This window comes from Plasmodium brasilianum, chromosome 11 (assembly GCF_023973825.1).
Source record: "Plasmodium brasilianum strain Bolivian I chromosome 11, whole genome shotgun sequence".
Taxonomy (NCBI): domain Eukaryota; phylum Apicomplexa; class Aconoidasida; order Haemosporida; family Plasmodiidae; genus Plasmodium; species Plasmodium brasilianum.
In genome coordinates, this window is record NC_090124.1 from 1,509,428 (window position 1) to 1,532,019 (window position 22,592).

Sequence of the window (22,592 nt, forward strand, 5' to 3'; positions counted from 1 at the left end):
GAAATTTTTTATTTTTAATGAGTTCCCGTTCTTGCTCGCTGGAAAAAAAAAAAATAAAAAAATGTAAAAATAAGAACAAGTTCATTTTGTACTCTTATATGATTATTCACTCCTTTACAAAAATTAATAAAAATATATGTGTATCCACTTGTAAGTCTGGGTTATATACAAGCATATAGTTATTTCCTAAATGCAACATATAGATTTATAAAGATATGACCATTTTATATAAATCCCGTGCCTCCTTCCACATTTGTTATTTTTAAGAGAACTAGCTACAACATTTTTAAGAGGCCTTAATTAAACAACGAAATCGCATATTACGTATATAGTAGTACTACATTCACTTACAATGTAGAAGGTGGTACTACTACCAATATGCAGCAAGAAAGGGGGAAGTTATAACAACATAAAGTACAAAATTATATTCAGTATGTGAACAAAAAAAGTGTTCTTCAATTATTTAGTGTAATTTAGTTTTTACATGCACACATTCATAAAGTTTTGGCCCTTTATTCTTTTATTTACAATTTTTAAGCTCAATGAGTATCGCTCTGGGGGGTGAAGTCCAAGCGTACACATATATATTTAAATATATATATGTATATATTGTTATAATGTGAAAAAGCGCCTCCGGATAAAATTAGGACAGCATATTCACTTGTGTATACGGTACATGCAAAAAGAAATATGGGTGTAAAAAAAAAAAAAAAAAAAAAAAAAAAAAAAAAAAAAAAAAAAAAAAAAAAAAACGAACAAACAAACAAACAAACAAACAAACAAAAGCTATAGAGGCAAAAACTCTACAAAAAACTAAAGCAAAAATGAAACACCTTAATAAAGGTAGTAATAAAAAATATATCTTTATATAGAACCAATGGTATCACTGCACATTTGCAAAAAATTAAACAGATAAATGCACACAAATTAATGCATTAAATCAGTGAAAAAAAAGTTCGACAAGAAAACAATCTAGTTAGAGGGAATTTTTTTAAATAAAAAAAAAAAAAAAAAAAAAAAAAAATTAATAAGAAGAAATTGAGAAAAGTGGAGGAGTTTTAAAAAGAATTAATAATGGTTGGAAGCAAAGTGAGGTCACAAGGTTTAGAAGCAAAATGAGGCTGCGATAATGTGGCTTAAATGCGTTAACGGAAACAGATTAGACGATTGACTCTTCCATCGTACTGCTCTTACCGTGCACGATATTTATAAATTTGCAAAAGAATAAATTAGAAAAAATTATTAAGATGATAGATGAACGAATTAAATGAATGGACTTCCCATCAATACATATATCTGAGCTTCCATCACTCTGAACACATAGGGGAATATTATATACACGGTTTATGGAAAAAACAGATGAAATTAGAGTTATTAATGCCAAATTTACCAGAACAAAAGAAATGTATTTAAATCTTTGTATATTCTGCACAGTCTTATAATGTAGAATAATATGTAATAATAAGCAGATGGATATTAATAGAAATATCAATATTACAAATAAAAGAATTTTATGAAAAGAGCCTGCCTTTTTTAATTTTTCTAAAAATTTACATTCTAAATTATAGATTGTAGGACCGAAAATATATTTACGTGTTAATACAAGTTTTTCGTCACTGAGTAGTCCAACATCTCCAGGATTTTTTAATGCTTTCATTAAATAATCATCAGTTATTATTTTTTTTGTTATATCATTCGGTTCATGTACTGTTTTTAGCATATTTTTATAAGCTAAGTCAAGTAAAAAGTTTTCCAGTTCATTTATACTTATAGCTTTACATAAATTATTATTTATTAATGAATCCATTTGCTGTTCTTTATCAATAGAAAGAGTTACATCCCCATTTTTGTCTGAAAGTTTTTGTATTCTTCGTATAGTCGTTGCACCTATATGTACTTGTACATTCTTTAGCATACTGACTGATTTTAATTCTAAATCATGTATTTTCCAAGAATCATAAAATAATGAAGAAAATATTAATCCAAAACATAATATATATAAAATGAAACACAATAAGACGTTATAATTAGAACAAAAAAAATTTACTTCCTTGCTTAGCTGAGACTTCTTTTCTATAAGTAAGCTTTTCTTATCTTTTAAAAAAGTGTTATTTGAAACAAAAGATTTAATCTTCTCAAAACTGTATATTTTTTTACTTATCGAATCTACTATTTCTTTTTTCTCTTCATGCGACTTATTTCTTTTTTCAAAATTTTTTTCACTCATATGCTCATTCTGTAATTCTAAAATGATATTGTCTTCTATTCTATGGGATTGAATATAACTACCTTCTCTAATAGGACTACTAATATTTTTATATTCCTCTTTTTCTTTTTTCGAATTTTCATCATTTTGTATATCCATGGGATTTTGTATATCCTTCACACTCTGCTGTATACTTACAAAAGATGAATTGTTATAAAAAAATGTGTTGTTACCAAAAAAATTTCTCTTACCATTAGTATGATCCACATTTAACATTAGTTCCTTTTTTCCTTCCCCTTCATCTGCCGCTGCCGAAATCGCACTGACGTTACCATTTATCGTCTTTGTATGCAGTGCGGATGAGGCGGCCTTATTATTACTGCAGTAACCATCGTTGTTCTCACTGCTGCGAATATCGTTATTGTAATCGGTGCAAATAGCATTCTTATTATTATTGGTGCAAGCGCTGTTATTATTATCGATCCAGATGTTATTTATGTCATGGATGAAAGCATTGTTATTGTCGTCGGGGCAAACGTTGTTCTTGTATTTGCTTCTAAGAGTGTTAATTTCATTAGTATATGTATTATTACTGTCAATGTGGCGTATATTGATATTTTCATTAGTACATGAATTATATCTGCCTTTACTGCAAATATAGTCATCGTCACTGCCTTGCACATCGTCATTTTTACTTTTTCCCTTAAGTTCCGCATTATCAGACGCATTCTCATTGTTTATATTTTCTCTGTCCTGCAAAATTGTATTAGGAGAAACTTTTTTTTTAAATAAAAGGAAAAATTTGTTTTTATATTTATTTTTGTTTTTCCCTTTACTTTTCTTTCCTTTTGCTAATTCTTTGTTCTTAATTTTGTGAAACTCTACACTGTTTTTTGTATTTTCGTTTGCTCCACTTTTTCGCCGTTTTTCCATATCCATATCCATGTCTTTATATATATGCAAATCCTTATCTATATGCAAATCCTTATCTATATGCAAATCCTTATCTATATGCAAATCCTTATCTATATGCAAATCCTTATCTATATGCAAATCCTTATCTATATCCATATCCTTATCTATATGCAAATCCTTATATATATGCAAATCCTTATCTATATCCATATCCTTATCTATATGCAAATCCTTATATATATGCAAATCCTTATCTATATCCATATCCTTATCTATATGCAAATCCTTATCTATATCCATATCCTTATCTATATGCAAATCCTTATCTATATGCAAATCCTTATATATATGCAAATCCTTATCTATATCCATATCCTTATCTATATGCAAATCCTTATCTATATCCATATCCTTATCTATATGCAAATCCTTATCTATATGCAAATCCTTATCTATATGCAAATCCTTATCTATATCCATATCCTTATCTATATGCAAATCCTTATATATATGCAAATCCTTATCTATATCCATATCTTTATCTATATCCATATCCTTATCTATATCCATATCCTTATCCTTATCCTTATTCTCTGTTCTATCGTAATTATGTATAATCAGAACGGGCTGGTTGTAATTGATTCGTGTGCTGTTGTTATTATTATCACATGCATTGTTACTCTGCATGACTCTGTCACTATCGTCGTGTTTACCTTTATCGCTATCATAGTGCCTATCTTCATTCTCACCTTCGTGCCTATCTTCATTCTCACCTTCGTGCCTATCTTCATTCTCACCTTTGTGCCTATCTTCATTCTCACCTTCGTGCCTATCTTCATTCTCACCTTCGTGCCTATCTTCATTCTCACCTTCGTGCCTATCTTCATTCTCACCTTTGTGCCTATCTTCATTCTCACCTTCGTGCCTATCTTCATTCTCACCTTTGTGCCTATTACCATTTCCATTGCCGTGTCTACCATCATCATCGTTACTGCGCTCACCTCCATCGCATTCGCTGTACATGTGGATTCTATCCTCATAATTGAACTTTTTATTTGCATTATTCACAAATGCGTTTTCACTAGAAATATCATTTCTTTGAATGACATTTATAATATCTTGTGTACCCTGGTTCGTATTTTCATATACCTTATTAATAGGATCATCTACATTGATCACACTGCTATACACACTCTCTTTACTCATTTTCATTTCCTTTCCTTCTTCATTATCTTCAATACTTTTTAATATATTTTGTTTATTTTTCAAATCTTCATCCAAATTATTAAAATTACTTTTTTTTTCCATTTCCTTGTTCATTTCGTGTTTATAATGGTCAGACGAATTCGTTTTAGAGTTATTCAAATAAAATTCGTTTATTAAACTTTCTTCAAAATTTACCTGAACGTTCAGGTTGTTCTTGTTGTTCATGTTGTTCTTGTTGTTCATGTTGTTCTTGCTGTTCAGGCTGTTCTTACTGTTCAGGTTGTTCTTACTGTTCAGGCTGTTCAGGCTGTCCATGCTGCCTTTTTCTGCAGCTTGTTCATCATATTTCTTACCCTGAAATTTGAAGTAGTCCGAATTATTATCCTCTAAATTTATGTTACCATTTACTGAGTCATCTATATCCCTATAATATTCAAGGGACTGTTCCTCAGTTAGACTTCTATCCGGTTTAGAGTTCATTTTGTTTAAACAAATTTTATTTAATATATCACTTTATGTGAGCTAATGAGCAATAGTTAAGTTGCTCCCAAAAAAAATTAAAAAAAAAAAAAAAAAAAAATATGCATAAATGTACATGCTCGTATGGAAATATGAACATAGTTATATACATATATTTGTATATGTATATGTGCATGTGCATGTGCATGTGCATATGCATATAATTATCACTCATGGAAAATTTTTGAAACCATTGTCTACCACCTATTTGCAACTTGCACACATTTTATTATTACACTATTGGCGGATTATTTATTTGTTCACTTGTTTGTTCACTTGTTTGTTCACTTGTTTGTTCATATGTTTGTATATTTATTTTATTTTATTTAATTTTTTATTTAATTTTTTATTTTGTTTTTAATTTCAATTTTAAAATAAATGAGTAAAATTCAAAAGTGGAAAAACGATTATTTTATTTATGTAATATAAAGCAAGTGTTTCCTCTTTTGGAAAATTCTGTAAAAACACATATCACTGATTTAACGTTACAGAAAAAAATACTAGCACCAATAGAACAAATAGACAGAATAAAAATAAAATCAGTCGAACGAAGTATGCAAAGGATAAGAGTTACTAAGTAGCAACTTCATTGAATTATCATAGTATACATATGCACATCAATCTACCACTCAGGAAAATAAAATAAAAAAAAAAAAAGGGAAAATAATAATGGAAATGAAAATAATAATTAAAATAATAATTAAAATAAAAAAAAATAAATAAAAGGGAAATAATAATAAATATGAAAATAATAATGAAAACTAAAATGAAAATAAAAATGAAAGTAACGTAAATTTAAGCACGTCCACATATATACATATATGTGAGTGATATTATATGCACATTTTCACACACTTGGACATTGCTATAAGTGCTATTTCGATTTTTCTACGCTTTTTTACACGTTAATGTTGCTTTTTACTAAACAAAAAATAATATCCATCGCTGTAGTGCACAAAATTTTGTCTGTTGTGTGTTTACGGGGAAATAAAAAATTTAGAATAATTCTAATTAGTCGTGTATGTTGTACATAATTTTTTTTTTTTTTTTTTTTTAATACGGTATAAAACTAGAGTTTTTAAATACATTTTACATATTTTACGAATTTACTTATTTGCACATTTACATATTTACATATTTACACATTTTACATATTTACGTAGTTACACATTTTACATATTTACATATTTACGTAGTTACACATTTTACATATTTACATATTTACGTAGTTACACATTTTACATATTTACATATTTACGTAGTTACACATTTTACATATTTACATAGTTACACATTTTACATATTTACATAGTTACACATTTTTTATGCGTCATATACTTCATAATGCATTATGCAACTACACATAAAGTTATCTTTTAAATACAAGGAGAGGGATATTATTATTTTCCACGTTTTACATTTATTGTGTATGAGTTGCAAACAGTGGGAAAATTCACTTGCGTGCAAACAAATAAAATTTTATGTTTTCAAGAAATTAATTGATAAGGAAGTTTGTGTATATCTTGAGAAAGTGTCGGAATAGCCGTCGATTTTGCCGCTTCGCCGCTTTGTTGATTTATCGTTTTATCGCTATTTCGTTTTGCGATATTCCTTTTACATTATTTCGTTTTGTGATATTCCTTTTACGTTATTTCGTTTTGCGATATTCCTTTTACGTTATTTCGTTTTGCGATATTCCTTTTATGTTATTTCGTTTTACACTATTCCTTTTACGTTATTTCTTTTTCCGCTTTTTTTGTTTCTCTCTATTCCGCCATTTATAAACCATGATATAAAAAAATTAAGGTAGACTGTTCAGAATTAAATCGTCAATAATACTTGTCCTCCGGATACACAAGTGCAAATTCAATTTTTTTATATTGTGTGTACAACTTCTTTTAAAAGCGTACCTGTATTTTCCTTTTCATTGAAAATTTGTATATTTGTATATTTGTATATTCGTATATTCATATATTTGCATGTACGTATGGATGGATGTAAATATGTAAATATATAGGTACGTACTCACTCACGTATGTATGTTTATATATATATTGATTTATATATGCATGCATACATGCAACTATATGAGTTCGCTCATGTAACACATGCACGTGCGTCCATTATACGATTACGTACACTCCGTAAAACAGAATAATTTAGAGTAATGTTTACGAGTACAGTTTAAAGACGAGAAAAACAAATTCGTACAAATGTTCACTCGTATAAATGCTTAACTGTTTATTTGCATGCCATTTGAATTTTTTACTTTAGTATTGCAAAATTATGGCATGAATTATTTTCATGAATGGAAGTAAATATCTCTTTTTATCTTTATTTATTATTTTTTTTTATTTTCCTTTCTTTTTTTCTTTCTTTCTTGCTACTTTTTGCAATTGATTATTTATTTCTATTCCTTTATAGGCTCATATCAATCGCATGCATAAAAAATTTGAAAGTTAAAAATAAATGTAAATTTAAAATGCACACATAATAATAGGTTAAAAATTTCGCTGCGTTCATTCTGCACTACCATTCTACTGTTTATGATGTTAAAAAAAATATGACCCAATATCCTATCATATTTTTTAAAATAAAAAAATGAAGTTGGAAAATAAGTAAAGAGTGAATCGTATTTTTTTACTACTACACAGGTTGTACTAGTTCCAACTACGAACATTTGCGCATATACACATAATACGCGTGTAGAAACATAAATATATATATATATATATATATGTATATGTGGGTATATGTGTGTATATGTGTATATGTGTATATGTGTGTATATGTAACATTATTTAAAGGAATTGAACAAAGCTGACTTTTTATAGTAAAAGAATAATCACTCATTAAATAATTAAGTTAAAACAAAAAATAAATTGCCTTTTTCTGTTAGTCATTCCCTTCAAAAGTGTATATGTAGGAATTCTCAAATTTTCGGACTATATATAAAAAAAAAAAATAATAATTATCCTATCAAAATGCATTATATACGCACATGCATATATACGTACACATATATGTGCATACATATATGCCCATTCATGTGTTTATAGCACCTTTCCACCTACGAATACAACAGTAATTGTACTGCGCAAGATACAAATAGAAGAAAAGAAAATGACCTTATTTATGAACATGTAATGTTATTTTAAGAAGTTATCTAATCTAACAATTTAATAAACGAGTAATGAACTTAACAATAACCTAATTTGAAAAAGAATATTTCGTTATTCTATACATATATATATATATATATATATATATACTTATTTATTTATTTATTTATTTATTTTTTATTTATTTATTAATTATTTTTTAAGAATAAGTTTATCTGTTTTGTATATGCATTTAATATATACCATGCCTCAGTATATATATAAAACAAGCACATAAAAAAAAAATACAATATATATATTTTTTTTTTTCATTGTATTATTCTCTTTTTTAACATTTGTAACATATATATGTATAAAGTATATATATATATAATATGCTACACCCAATCAAAAAAAAAAAAAAAAAATAAAAATAATAATAATAGCTTCTAGTGAAGCCTAAAAATAAAAAGAAAATAAGATACATTCAGCATATATATACACACACACACATTCATGTATACATGTTATAAGAACAACTGAAACGTGAAATAATTCACAAAAAAAAAAAAAAAAAAAAAAAAAAAAAGTTTTTCAATTGCAACTTCTTTTATTACCATAAATTTTTTTTTTTTTATTTTATTTCTTCCTTTCTAAAAAAACCCCCCAAGAAAAAAAAAAAAATAAAATAATAAATGAACAGCTTTATAAACTTCACACAGAGAAATGATAATAATTAAAACGATATAAATATACACATATAAAAAAAATTTTTAATCCACGTTATATCACGTATACATATATATACATATACATATATATATGCAAAAACGTTAAAATATTAAATTTTTTTTTTTTTTTTTTTTAAGAATAAAAATACTGCTTTTCTTATACACTTCTACTACATAATATACATAATAAAACTTCACTAAATAGTAATATACTTTGCCATTTGAACATACAGACATGCATATTATTGTTATACATATAAATAATAATACAAATTTAAACAATTGTAAGGAAAAAATAAAAAAAATACATAATTTCTAAACATCCATGGTTAATAATTTACAGAAATAAAAAACTACTACAAATTTTTCGAAATTAATGTATTTCTTTTAGCTTTCTCTCATTTCTTATATCATAGCTTTTGCGCGTGCACGAATATATATTTACTCATGTGTGTACACATGTATATATATTTATATGTACACTTATCCTGTTCGTTATGTATGCACGATGTACAAACCATGGGTACATATTTATACGTTTTGATATGCATATATACAGTATGTATACAATACGAACAAAATGAAAAAATAATTCAATGAATAGGACGGCATAAAAGAAATCATGTTTTCGCGCTCGTTACCGCTTGTATTCATATACATGAACGCATATGATGCACATGTATATGCTTCTGCCTATGCGTTACTCATGATAACTCTTTCTTGCCATTTTTCTGTTTCGTACGCCTATCCATGTCTCATTTTGTATAATTTTCTCTATTTTGTTTCATTTTGTTTCATTTCGTTTCATTTCATTTTGTTTCATTTCGTTTCATTTCATTTTGTTTCATTTCGTTTCGTTTCGTTTTTTTTTTTTTTTTCTTTTTTTTTTTTGAACAAAACACTGATTTTTCCACAAATGAAATATTCCCGTTTCATTTATATTTCATTTAAGATCTCTCCCCACGTATACGTCTAGCTAACTGAATGTCCTTTGGCATGATAGTAACTCTTTTTGCATGAATTGCACACAAGTTGGTATCTTCAAAAAGTCCTACCAAATATGCCTCAGCTGCTTCTTGTAATGCTAAAACTGCTTGTGATTGAAACCTTAAGTCTGTTTTATATTCTTGTGCAATTTCTCTTACTAATCTTTGAAATGGCAATTTTCTTATTAACAAGTCCGTTGATTTCTGAAATTTTCTAATTTCTCTTAAGGCAACTGTTCCTGGTCGATATCTGTGGGGTTTCTTTATACCAGTTGATACGGGAGCTGATTTTCTTGCTGCTTTCGAAGCGAGTTGTTTTCTTGGAGCTTTTCCTCCTGTGGACTTTCTTGCCGTTTGTTTTGTCCTTGCCATTTTTGCTTATTTTTCAAAAATAAAAACTTCAATATACTTATACGTATTTTAATATATATATGTGAATATATATGTGAATATATATGTGAATATGTATATATATATATATATAAAAAGGTAATAATGCTTTGTTGTGGGGTTTTAAAGTTAAAAAAAAAAAAAATGGGTATATATATATGGTATATATTTATCGAAAAAAATTTAAGTTTTAAGTGTATGATATTATTTTTTTTTTTTTTTGGTTTTTCATCAAATTAAACTTTCTTAATTTATTTTTGTTGAAATGTTGAAATACTTTAAATATAAAATTAAAAAAAAAAAAAAAAAAAAAAAAAAAATATTTTGCAAGTACATGTTTTTTTTACGTAATTTAGGGTGATTATTTTTAACAATCAAAAATTTATTTTATATATTTTATATATATATTTATATATATATATATATATATTTATATATATATTTATATATATATATTTATATATATTTTGTACATTTATATATTATTTAGTATGTACTACTTTTATATATATATATATATATATATATACATATATATATGTTGCTAATTTATAATTATTTTTGTCAAAACTGTTAAAGAAAATAATTATATATATGATTAAAATATATTTATATATATAATATATATTTTATTTTTTTTTAAAATGCATGTAACATTATATATTTTTTAATTTTTTTTGAATTTTGCCAAAAAAATATATCTTAGGTTGACACTAAAATATATATATTTAAAATATTTTTACAGCAGGTGGCAATTGTTTTTTTTTTTCTTTTTTTACAATTGTTATTTTTAAAAAAAAGAATAAATTGTTTTGTTTCTTCTTGATACGCAGATATATTTATGTATATATTTGTTTATTTTTAAATATATTTTTACCTGTTCGTATATTTTATATGATATGTATACAATTAATTATATATGCATTTATGCATATTTATACATTTATACACTTATATAATATGTATATATATTATATATATATATATATATATTTTTTTTTTTTTTTTTTCTTCCGTGTGCATTATTTACAGAATAAAACTCAATGATCGAGATTTTTTTTCTTTTTTTTTTTTCCTTTGCATTTTTTTAATTTTATTTATTCATGTTAAGGCAATATATATAGTATACCATTTACAAAAGCAGTGTTATATACAAATGGCAAAATGAACATTGGGACGAATGCAGTTGCGGTGTATGTATATGCGCACTATGCGTACTGTATGATTTGCCTTTTCACGTTAGCTTAATTTTAAATAGTTTTTAGAGAAGTATGTACTATTTAAAGTACCATATGTACATACATGTATTTATTTATATATATATATATATATATATATATATATATATGTAAAATGTGCTAAATATATATATACTAATGTACATATACATATAGTACAAAATAACGGCGAAACTAGGAACGTTACTACAATATATAAATAAATATGGGTCAACCAAAATTTGAATCAATATTTTTCCTTTCATTTAACTTTGCTAAAAATCACCTTTTATGACGTTTTTTTCTGATTGGTAATTCGTAAGACTTTCTTTAACCACTGTTATTTTTTTTGTAAACATAACAATTTTGTAAAACCCTACAATATTATTTCAAGTACATATGTGTACATATGCAGTACATCCCATTAGACCTTCGAGAGTGTATATATATATATATATATATATATTTGTGCATACATATATATATTATTTTGTACTATTTACAAAGCCATTAAGAATTAATATAATTATCAGTTAAAATGACGTTTTTAAAAAAAAAAAAAAAAAAAAAAAAAAAAAGGAATTCGATGATTTTTATTTTGCATTATATTACCTACCCATTTATATATCATATGAGTATTCTCCGATTGAACCTTACAATTATCAAAAATATTGTAGATATATGTGAAAAGTACAAATTAGCTTTCCGAAAGGGATACGTTTATTTCTTAGTTTTATTATATCACGTTATTAAATAAAGAGTTTTTTTTATCGATCGAATGAATATATATTTACGACGTAACGTGCTATTTTGGCAATACCTTATATCGAATATTTTCCTTTTAACATTTAACTGTTGTTGAAAGAAAAATTTATTTGCCTGAATTTGTTTTGTTCATAATATTTTTAAAACTGAGTTAAGGGGGAAAATAAAGCAAGGAATTGAAAGGACGTGAGAAGAGGTGAAAGGAAATGAAAAATTAATTTAAATCAAAAAAAAAAAAAAAAAAAATGAAAAAAAAAGAAGCTTTTACGCAAACATTATTACGTATAAACAGAAAAGTGTTCATATGAAGAAACACTAAAAAAGGAAGCTTTACGTCTACGTATGTGCATGTTTTTATATTTATATTTATATATATATATATGTATATATATATATATGCACCTATGGTGTGTAATTTAAAAAAGGGTCAGAACTAATGAAGAAGCTATAAATTTTTTTCCTTTTTTTTTATCTAGATGTTATATTTACAACAATTTAGCTCTAATAACATTGGGTTTTTTCTTTTTTTTCATATATGGCAGATCGGAATATATTATATACATTTGATAATAAAGCAATTTATACCCGTATTTATTTAACTAATAAGTGTATTTATTAATGTGAAAAAAAAAAAAAAAAATTTTTTAGTATGTACATAGGTCATCATTTTTATTGCTTTTTTTTTTTTTTTTTTTTTTTATTATATTATTGCTCTTTTACGTATATTTATTATGAGGCAAATATAGCAAAGTTAATTATAAGTGGAACTGAGCAAAATGAGCAAAATGAGCAAAATGAGCAAAAATCAGTTATATTGAACCTATTCACCACTTATTTAAAACATCAAAAAATTGCTTGTGTTAAATGGAATCATATTATTATCGGTGTGCGTCCCCCTCCTTAGTAATTATTAAAATAGGTGAAACAAAAAGAATATTAATAAAAATTGTTTTAGCTATATTGTAAGTAAAATTTAGTTTTTTTTTTTTTTTATGGATATTCATATATATATATATATATAAAATACTGAACATCCAACTAGCCAAACAAACTATTTTGTAACTATTTCTGTATAAAGAAAATGGTTATCACGAAAAGTTAACCGAAAAACCAAAAAAAAATTAACCCCATTTCTCACACCCTTAATGGATTAACATAAAATGGTATATTTCTCAATAAATATGAAAAAAGATAGAATAATTTAGTACGTTCAGTGTAATATAAGATTAACGCTAGTTACACTTTAAATATATGTATTTACTTCAAAAATATGTATTTACTTCAAAAATATGTATTTACTTCAAAAATAAAATACACATAAAAATTATTTAGGTAAATAATATGAATAAATAAAGCCTTGGAAAATTTCGTTTGTTTCTCTTGTACATATAAGAACATATTTTCATGTTTTCATTTTTTTTTTTTTTTTTTTTTTACTGTTCATGTTATATTTTTAATAAAATACAAATGTACTATTTGAGTTGTACAAAAATGATCTATACAGTGTTATTTTCATGAAATACCATAGTTTTTATGTACTTAACACAAAAAGGAACAACTTACAAGAAGGGAAAAGTAAACATTTCAACAAAATTAAAAACAACATATTCACGCGCACATTTATATATATATATATATATGCAGATCTTTCTATGCACACATAGATGTACATACGTTTTATCCTAATTTGACGAAATGAATTGAGGAAATCACTAACAATGCTACTTCATTACGTACACAATACCACTTTATGTAATTGTGTAGGATTTTTTTTCTTTTTCAAAAACCGCAAAATTTCACACGTTTGTGCGATTTTACAAATTCGTTATACGCATTAAATATACAAATATAATTATCAAAAGGTGAAACATGTTCATCAGTTACCTACTGATTTTCAATATGAAATGATTATTTTTTTTTATTTTTTTTTTTCCATGAATATAATCATAATAAAATAAGATTTGTTTAATTATATAATACTTTGTTCACACAATAAAATATATGAATAAACAAACATGTAATTTTATAAAAGTTTATATTAATCTGCTTCAATAAACAATTGCGTTTATTATATTAATAAAAAAAAAGTTTATTACACACATGGATATTTCAATTCATATAAATGAAAGTAATACCTTTTTTTTACACCAACAAAGTTGATTGAATAATCATAGGTAACACGACATATAAAAAATATGCAAAGACTTAAGCATACACAAATATATTATATATATATATATATATGTATACATATATATATGTATACATATCTACTTATGTATCGCACAAAATGATAATGGTACACCTTTTAAAAATTGTGTGCCAGGAGTATACAAAAAAAAAAAAAAAAGGCATAAGATCATGTACAATTAAAAAGTTCAAAAAAAAATAATGAAAAAGAAAAACAATAAAACGACTTAAGGAAAAATAGAAAAAGTTAAGTGGGTAATAGTAAATAATGAAACGATAATTAACACAAAACGGGCAATAGCAGAGAGTCAATGTAAAAGTGTATGTAAGCATTTATGCAAATATATACATGTATTCCAGTGTATATGTATAATATATATTATATTACATATATATATCTATACTCATAAAATTTGCATTCGTTCAATATGCAGTTTCGGCTAATTTTGGTGTATCATAAAATAGCTGACTGTATGAAAATACATGTAAATGTATTATATACATATATATATTTATATGTATGCATATGTATTAATATGTATCATCATATTTATGCATCTCTTTTCGTGCAATTAAAAAAAATTCAAAATTTTCAATTATTTTATGCTAAAAGCGCACTGTGCATACCTGTTTGAGCTGTAATTATTTTATTTTAAAAAGGACAAGTAAAGAATGGTATATCTTTTAGGGGTTTTGAAATATACATATATAATATACATCATACGTATTTATATATATATATATATATATATATATATGTATGCAAACATTTATCGTAGCTCTTTTTCCTTAGGCCTACGACAGAAATGTATTGTATATTCGCTATGCACTAAATGGGTACTCGAGTATAAATGTATATATAATATACATATATATATCCATACACATGTAAATGTGTACCTGTGTATGTACTTTTGTATATATAAATAACTAGGTAAGCGAATATGCATAAGGGGGGTATTTTGTAACTGTGTACATATGTATAAGTCATTTATTTTGAAACTGTACGTATGCACGTATATATATACATATGTATGCGCTACGTACTGCAACTATGTATACGAATACAAAATGAAGTTCAACTGTGCATTGGTATATTTACATACAAAAAAATAAATTACGCACATATGATACGCAATTTTAAGAAATATAAATAATTGAATTGATGCAAAAAACAAAAAATTATGCACACACAGCTATATATACCTTTTTCATATTTTATAGGTTATATATATAATATTATACATTTTATATATAATTTTGTACATTTTATATATAATTTTGTACATTTTATATATAATTTTGTACATTTTATATATAATTTTGTACATTTTATATATAATTTTGTACATTTTATATATAATTTTGTACATTTTATATATAATTTTGTACATATTAAATATAATATTGTACATTCTAAATATAATTTTGTACATACTATATATAATTTTATATATATTTTTTTATTTTTTTTTTACATTTTTTTTCATTTTATATATATTTCCTAGTGCGTATGCATATATCAATTCCCATCCATCCATACACTTGCATTATATAAAACTTGAGTCAATAAAATAGCGTACAGGAAAAATATTCAAAGGTATATATATCATTTTTGTGTATGATCAAAATGCACGATTTTAGTAAAAAGATGAATATTATTTATATATAAAATACATTGTAAATCTATAAAAAAAATACCAATTCGTTATATACTTTTTTTTCTTTTTTTTTGCTCATATGAATACAATTTTGTTGCACATACGTATATATATATGTACACAAGTTTATATATATTTATATATATACATATATTTATATATTTATATATATATATACATATATTTATGCATATTTGTGAATGTTTATATATAAATATGTATTTTATATATAAGCGATACCTTTTCTTGAAGACAAAATAATTTCATGCATCATTTTTTTATTTTAAAAACTGATTCATTTTTTTCTTAAATATTAACAATATGTGTACATATGTATATATATATGCATGAAAAAAACGCAAATATATATATTATATATATATATATATATATATATATATAAATATACGCACATTATTTTATAAGCATATATATATATATGTGTATACGTGTACAAGATATAATATTTTTTTATTGGCAATTTTTTACAATATATTTTATAATTTTTTCGTTTTTTTTTTTTTTTTTTTTAATTCTAAACAATGATATATATATATATATAAAAAAAAAAAAGTATTTTGTAATAAAAAAAGAAAACTTACCCATCATATATAAATAAGTAAATAAATAAATATATTATATATATATATATATATATATATTGCAAAACTAATTGACAAATTCACTTTATTTTTTTAAATTTCGCAAACACATTTTTTTTGAAAAAGTAATTCTTCATATTTTAAATCAAAATAAGAAAAAAAAGAAAAAAAAAAAAAAAAAAACCCAAGTACAAAAGTATAAAGTTTTATCTTATTTTATTTTTTTAATTTTTTTTTTAAAAAAGAAAATGTCAGCAAAAGGAAAAACTGGTCGAAAGAAGGCTGTGAAGGGAACCTCGAATTCTGCAAAGGCAGGACTACAATTCCCCGTTGGAAGAATTGGAAGATATTTGAAAAAAGGAAAATATGCAAAGAGAGTAGGAGCAGGAGCACCTGTATATTTAGCAGCAGTTTTGGAATACTTGTGTGCAGAAATTTTAGAACTAGCTGGAAATGCGGCAAGAGATAATAAAAAGTCAAGAATAACCCCAAGGCACATACAATTAGCTGTTAGAAATGACGAAGAATTGAATAAGTTTTTAGCAGGTGTTACTTTTGCCTCAGGAGGAGTATTACCAAATATTCATAATGTATTATTACCAAAGAAATCGCAATTGAAATCTGGTGGAACTGCAAATAATGACTATTAAAAAAGAAAGAGTCTTATATAACCTACTTATGAACACTTTTTTGCTGATATGTATAACTTTATATGTGCACCTCTATACATATACATGAATACGTGTACATATACTTGTATATACAGATACATTTTTTTTTTTTAAAAAAAGAAAAAAAAAATAAACTATTTACACGAAATTTGTACATGTATATGCACAAAATTTAGCCATATATGTTAAAATGGAGATATACATATGTACATGAAAAATGTACCAGTGTGTGTACGTGTATATATATATATATATATATATATATATATATATGTATATATATATATATATATATGTGTACACGTATATACGTATATGTATTAAAAGAAAAAAGAGAGAATAAAAGAAAAGACCCTTTTTTTGTTTGATTTTTTTTTTTTTACCAAAATTTTTTCCCTATTCGCTTTATTATAATCTTTTTTTTTTTTTTTTTACCAAATTTTTTTACGTTCTGTTTTTACTTTTTTCCCTTTTTTCTTAAAAAGAGAAAAAAGGGAAATTTTTTAAAATAGAATGTATAAAAAATATTTATAAGAAAAAAGAAAAAAAGTACAAATTTTTTTTTTTTTTTTATATTTTTAACTCGAAACATTTAAGCACATACAAAGGTTTCACTAGAAGCCATTAAAAAGGACTTTACTTTGGCATAGCTATTATAATTCTCTATGTGTCTACTAACAATATTGTAAGGTTGGAAGCACCTGCGCAGAAGGAAAAAGGAGCTGCTTAACAGGATGCACGTTGCTAAATACACATGCATATGTACATATATATATGTGTTCATACGTGCAGTTGCACCATATAGGGAAAACTCAGTTTGTTCACATGTTGTAATTTTATTGAGGCTTCAAAGTACATACGGAAGGAGTAATACCTTTCCTTTTTTGCTTTAAATGTAAAAAAATTGCGGAATGACGTAGAAAGGGGCCATTCGTGTTTCCAACTTTCAGCGCGATCTGTATACCACACATGTATATATGCGTACATGCGTACATACGTACATACGTACATACATATACAAGTACACATATACATACACACACATATACATACACACACATATACATACACACACATATACATACACACACATATACATACACACACATATACATACACACACATATATATACACATATGTGTTATTTCTTATTTTCTCACAAAAGGAATGAGAGTAGCAGTAGCCTTAGCGACTAATGAACACTTTGCAAAGGCGAAAGTCGTTCATTGTACAAAAGGTCGGAATGAGGGGGATGCACACAAGGATGTTCATGCATGTATGCGCATATGAGTACATAGATATACATATATATGTATATATATATATATATATATGTTTTCATGCAAATAATTGTATATCTTCTTTTTTTGCATATAGTGAAATAACTGCTAAAAGTTTTTCAGTGAGACAAGGGGAACTCATACACATTAACCACTAAGTGTTTTATTTTCCTTTCACTCAAAAAGTCCATTACAACATTAAAAGGAAGGAAAACAAAAGAAAGGAAAACAAAAAGAAGGAAAAACAAAAGAAAGGAAAATAAAAGAAAGGAAAATAAAAGAAAGGAAAACAAAAGAAAGGAAAACAAAAGAAAGGAAAACAAAAGAAAGGAAAACAAAAGAAAGGAAAATAAAACGAAAAAAGACAAAATAATATACTCCTTAATTCATCAAATTATTTTAATAAAAAAAAAAAATATATAATAAAATAAATTATTTTTCCTTTTTTAAGAATTAACAAATGACTTATTATTTGCAATTCCATGAAAACATACGAATGTAAGTAGCTTCAGAGTAATTGTCAAGATCAATACTTGTTAACAAGGCAAACTTGTTTTTTCAATTGTCCTGATGATACGATGAGCCGTTGAATATTTTAGTCCAAAGAGAAATGTATTGCCTGCTAGTACGCGAAATGATGTAGTTCGCGTGTATTATATATATATATATATATATATATATAATGTGCTCGTACGTTTCAACTGCAGTACGCATTGGATTTTACTACGTCTCTTTAATTTGCACAAGGACAATGGTTCATTGATAACATTACCATGCAATATTGCATTGATTATATTTCCTCTTTCAAAGCTCCAAAAAAAAAAAAAAAAAAAAAAATTGCGTTATGCGTTCATGCATGCTATATTGCATACAAAGATATACATGTGCGTAAAGGTTAGTATATACATTTGCATGTGTCAACTGAGGGGAATAATTATATACGTAGTTCTCAGTATTAACTTGTTCTTACCTTAAAAATTTTGGAAGAAGGAGGAGTAATGCTGCAAATATAGCGTTAATAATGTTCCACTTATTTTCGGAGCAAACATATGTAGCATTAACTGTCGTAAGCGCATTGTCCATTTAACACGCATAAAAATGTAAAGGTGTGCAAACATCAGTATGCTTATATTAATGGGTATATTCTTCGTTCTCTTCATAATTCATTACTAAAATAATTTTTTCAAAAATAGAAAAGTAAATGAAGGTATAGCAATGGCTATAGCGGCAGCAAAAATGAAATACCATTTACGCGCAAAAAAAGTAGATGGTAAGTATATAACTCGACTATTAAAGAATTAAGCCTTTTTACAATGAGAGTATATTGAAACTTGACAACAGTGAAAAATTATTCAAAATAAGGCGCACATTTACTAGCTTGAACGAAACCTTTTTTAATATATAAGAGTTAATGCATGAAATAAAAGTACATCTACATATAATGACAACCTACATTTTGAATTATGAAACTTAAATTAATTTTCCGTTTTCACCTGTGCAGTGGAATATCTTATTAATTAGCTGCTCAATTATACTAATTTTGTAATCTCATCATGGCGATACTCAGAAAATCAAAACGTAATGTGGTTTGCCTGCCACATTTGTATATTGAAGAAACAACAGAAAAGGAATAAGACTGAATTGATAACTAATATCCTTTTTATTTGTTCCATTTGCTAATGTATTACCTTTTCGTATTTATGATCTATTCTTTTCCTTAGAAATGAAAGTTGCTCTCCTTTTTATTCAACATTATCATGAGTTCATAGAGCACATTTATATATATATTACCCCTATTTTTTCACATGATATAATATTGACTATTACTCAGTTTTACTTATAAAAAATATGTTTGCAAAGAGAAAAAAAAAAAAAAAAAATAGACCTATCAAAAAGAGTTGTACTAAAACGATAGCATAAAATTGTTGAGCCATTAATGCGCTTTTTTTTCTTAAGCATATAAAAAATTATAATCTTGGTAAACTAGTAGAATTATGAACACATATATTCCAAGGTTTTTATTTCATATGCTACTTCATTTCGTATGGAACTCTCTTTTTTTTTTTTTTTTTTTTTTGAATTGCAAAATTGGGTTATTGAAAGAAGGGTTTGGGAAGAAGAAAAAGATAAAAGTGTAGAAATATATTAAATGGAAAAATAAAAAACAAGCAAGAACAAGTTAGAAAAAAGGAAAACATTACATGTTTGAATGATAAAAGAGTTAATATGATAGTTATAAAAATCTACGGCATGTATAAGGTACATAAATTTATTCATCAAATGCAAAAATGTACTCTTTTCATTGGTAAACATATGTATAAAATGAGTCTATACATTTGTAGAAATATTCATAATTAACAAAAACAAAAGGGATGGTAAGTTTTTATGAATGACAAAGGTGCATTTGAAATTTTTTTTTTTTTTTTCCCGAGCTATACGCTTTTTTTAAAATTAAAAATTAAAAATTAGTGCGTCTTCAGTGATGCAAGCGGCATATGCACATGGTATACATTCTGGGGTAGTTCACATGTAATTGAAGATATGTATGTACCTAAGGGCACATACATATATATATATATATATATATTTCCATTCGTACGTGTATGCATGCATGTATATACATGTATATATGTATATTTATATATGTACGTGTTTGTATATATTTACGTTTAATATATCCACACAACCAAACAGGACCTGAAGGACATGATTACCCCCGAATAACCCGAATGGCCCTCCGCTTTTTCTATGATTTAAATTTCTCCCCAGTACGTAAAGTTCCATGAGATACACAAATTGTAGTTGTTATTTCCTACTTGTGTTATGAAAAAAAATTAATGTTGGTTGAAATTATGTCGTTAATACTTTTCCAAAGAGTTTCACGCTTTTCCACTACTCTCGTAAATAGTTTTGTTTTATTTTCATACAATAACGGGGTTTCCAGTGCTATCTGAACAAGCAAAAAGTACGAAATGGCAAGATGTACGAAATAAAAAAAGTGTATAAAAATGGCATACATCATATAAAAAAGTACAAGTTTTTTTACGGTACTATGCACGCTATTCATAAATGAGGAACTGAACGACTTGCTCCTTTTTCTAAATCGTTCTGGTCAGTTAACCATTCCACTGAAGGTTTGGTAAAAATGCACACAACAGCGTACAGCACGAAGGTAGAATAGGGGATATACATACATACATGCTTGCATACATATATATATATATATATATATATACATATATCTAACTACGCATCTGCGTATTTATACATATGCATTTGTAAACATTGTATCATATCACCTTTGCAAAGTAAGGACTGCAAAAAACGACAAGGTAATTGCTCTCCTGGAGAAACGATGGTATTTTCTCTACTTTTATGACTGGGCCCAACCATTGCATAAAATTTCTGCAGTCATTTATTGTCGTTTTTTGAGGAAAATTACAAACAACTATTGTCGAGTCTTCATCAAAGTCCTTCGGCTACGTACACAAAATTGTGAGCGTGTTAAATTTGGAACATGTGCGGTAAGGTGTGCAAAGGGGTATAGTACATACCTAAATGTATACATACATACATACATACGCAAATGTATACATACATACATACATACGTAAATGTATACATACATACATACGTAAATGTATACATACATATGTATGTATGTATGTATGAGCGTATATACATGTTACTACGCATATATATGTACATTTCTCAACATGCGCACGTACATGCAAAAAATAAATCCCTGTCAAATACACACAGACACATATATATATGTATATATATGTAAATGCAATGGAGGCTCATTTCTCTTTACCGTACCGCAAAAACATTTGTTAGCTTCCTTTCAGATATATTTGATGGGTTTTTTGACTGAGTAACTTTTCTTTTTTGCAATTCCACTGTCCTTAATTTGTTGTAGGACGGGTCCATTGTTAAAAGAAAGTGAGATGAAAACACACAAGCACGAAAAATTAAAATAATTATATACACATATACGTACACATATACGTACACATATACGTACACATATACATACACATATACGTACACATATACGTACACATATACATACACATATACGTACACATATACGTACACATATACGTACACATATACGTACACATATACGTACACATATACATACACAT

General features: G+C 25.8%; 4 protein-coding genes across 4 annotated transcripts; 1 reads left to right on the top strand and 3 right to left on the bottom strand.

Moving 5' to 3' along the window:
- Window positions 1–1,159: 1,159 nt before the first annotated feature.
- On the bottom strand, window positions 1,160–4,807 carry MKS88_003791 (uncharacterized protein; the record flags this gene model as incomplete). The annotated part of the gene is made up of 1 exon (XM_067216915.1): window positions 1,160–4,807. One exon carries the CDS (start codon window positions 4,805–4,807, stop codon window positions 1,160–1,162), a length of 3,648 nt encoding a protein of 1,215 aa, XP_067072602.1.
- A 4,818-nt stretch (window positions 4,808–9,625) lies between these two features.
- MKS88_003792 (histone H3 variant) lies at window positions 9,626–10,036 on the bottom strand (the record flags this gene model as incomplete). The annotated part of the gene is made up of 1 exon (XM_067216916.1): window positions 9,626–10,036. The coding sequence occupies one exon, from the start codon at window positions 10,034–10,036 to the stop codon at window positions 9,626–9,628; it is 411 nt and encodes a 136-aa protein (XP_067072603.1).
- Window positions 10,037–16,737: 6,701 nt separating this feature from the next.
- MKS88_003793 (histone H2A) lies at window positions 16,738–17,139 on the top strand (the record flags this gene model as incomplete). Its single annotated transcript, XM_067216917.1, has 1 exon — window positions 16,738–17,139. The coding sequence occupies one exon, from the start codon at window positions 16,738–16,740 to the stop codon at window positions 17,137–17,139; it is 402 nt and encodes a 133-aa protein (XP_067072604.1).
- Window positions 17,140–21,262: 4,123 nt separating this feature from the next.
- On the bottom strand, window positions 21,263–22,374 carry MKS88_003794 (uncharacterized protein; the record flags this gene model as incomplete). The annotated part of the gene is made up of 3 exons (XM_067216918.1): window positions 21,263–21,391; window positions 21,741–21,920; window positions 22,264–22,374. The coding sequence occupies 3 exons, from the start codon at window positions 22,372–22,374 to the stop codon at window positions 21,263–21,265; spliced, it is 420 nt and encodes a 139-aa protein (XP_067072605.1).
- Between the last annotated feature and the right edge of the window lie 218 nt (window positions 22,375–22,592).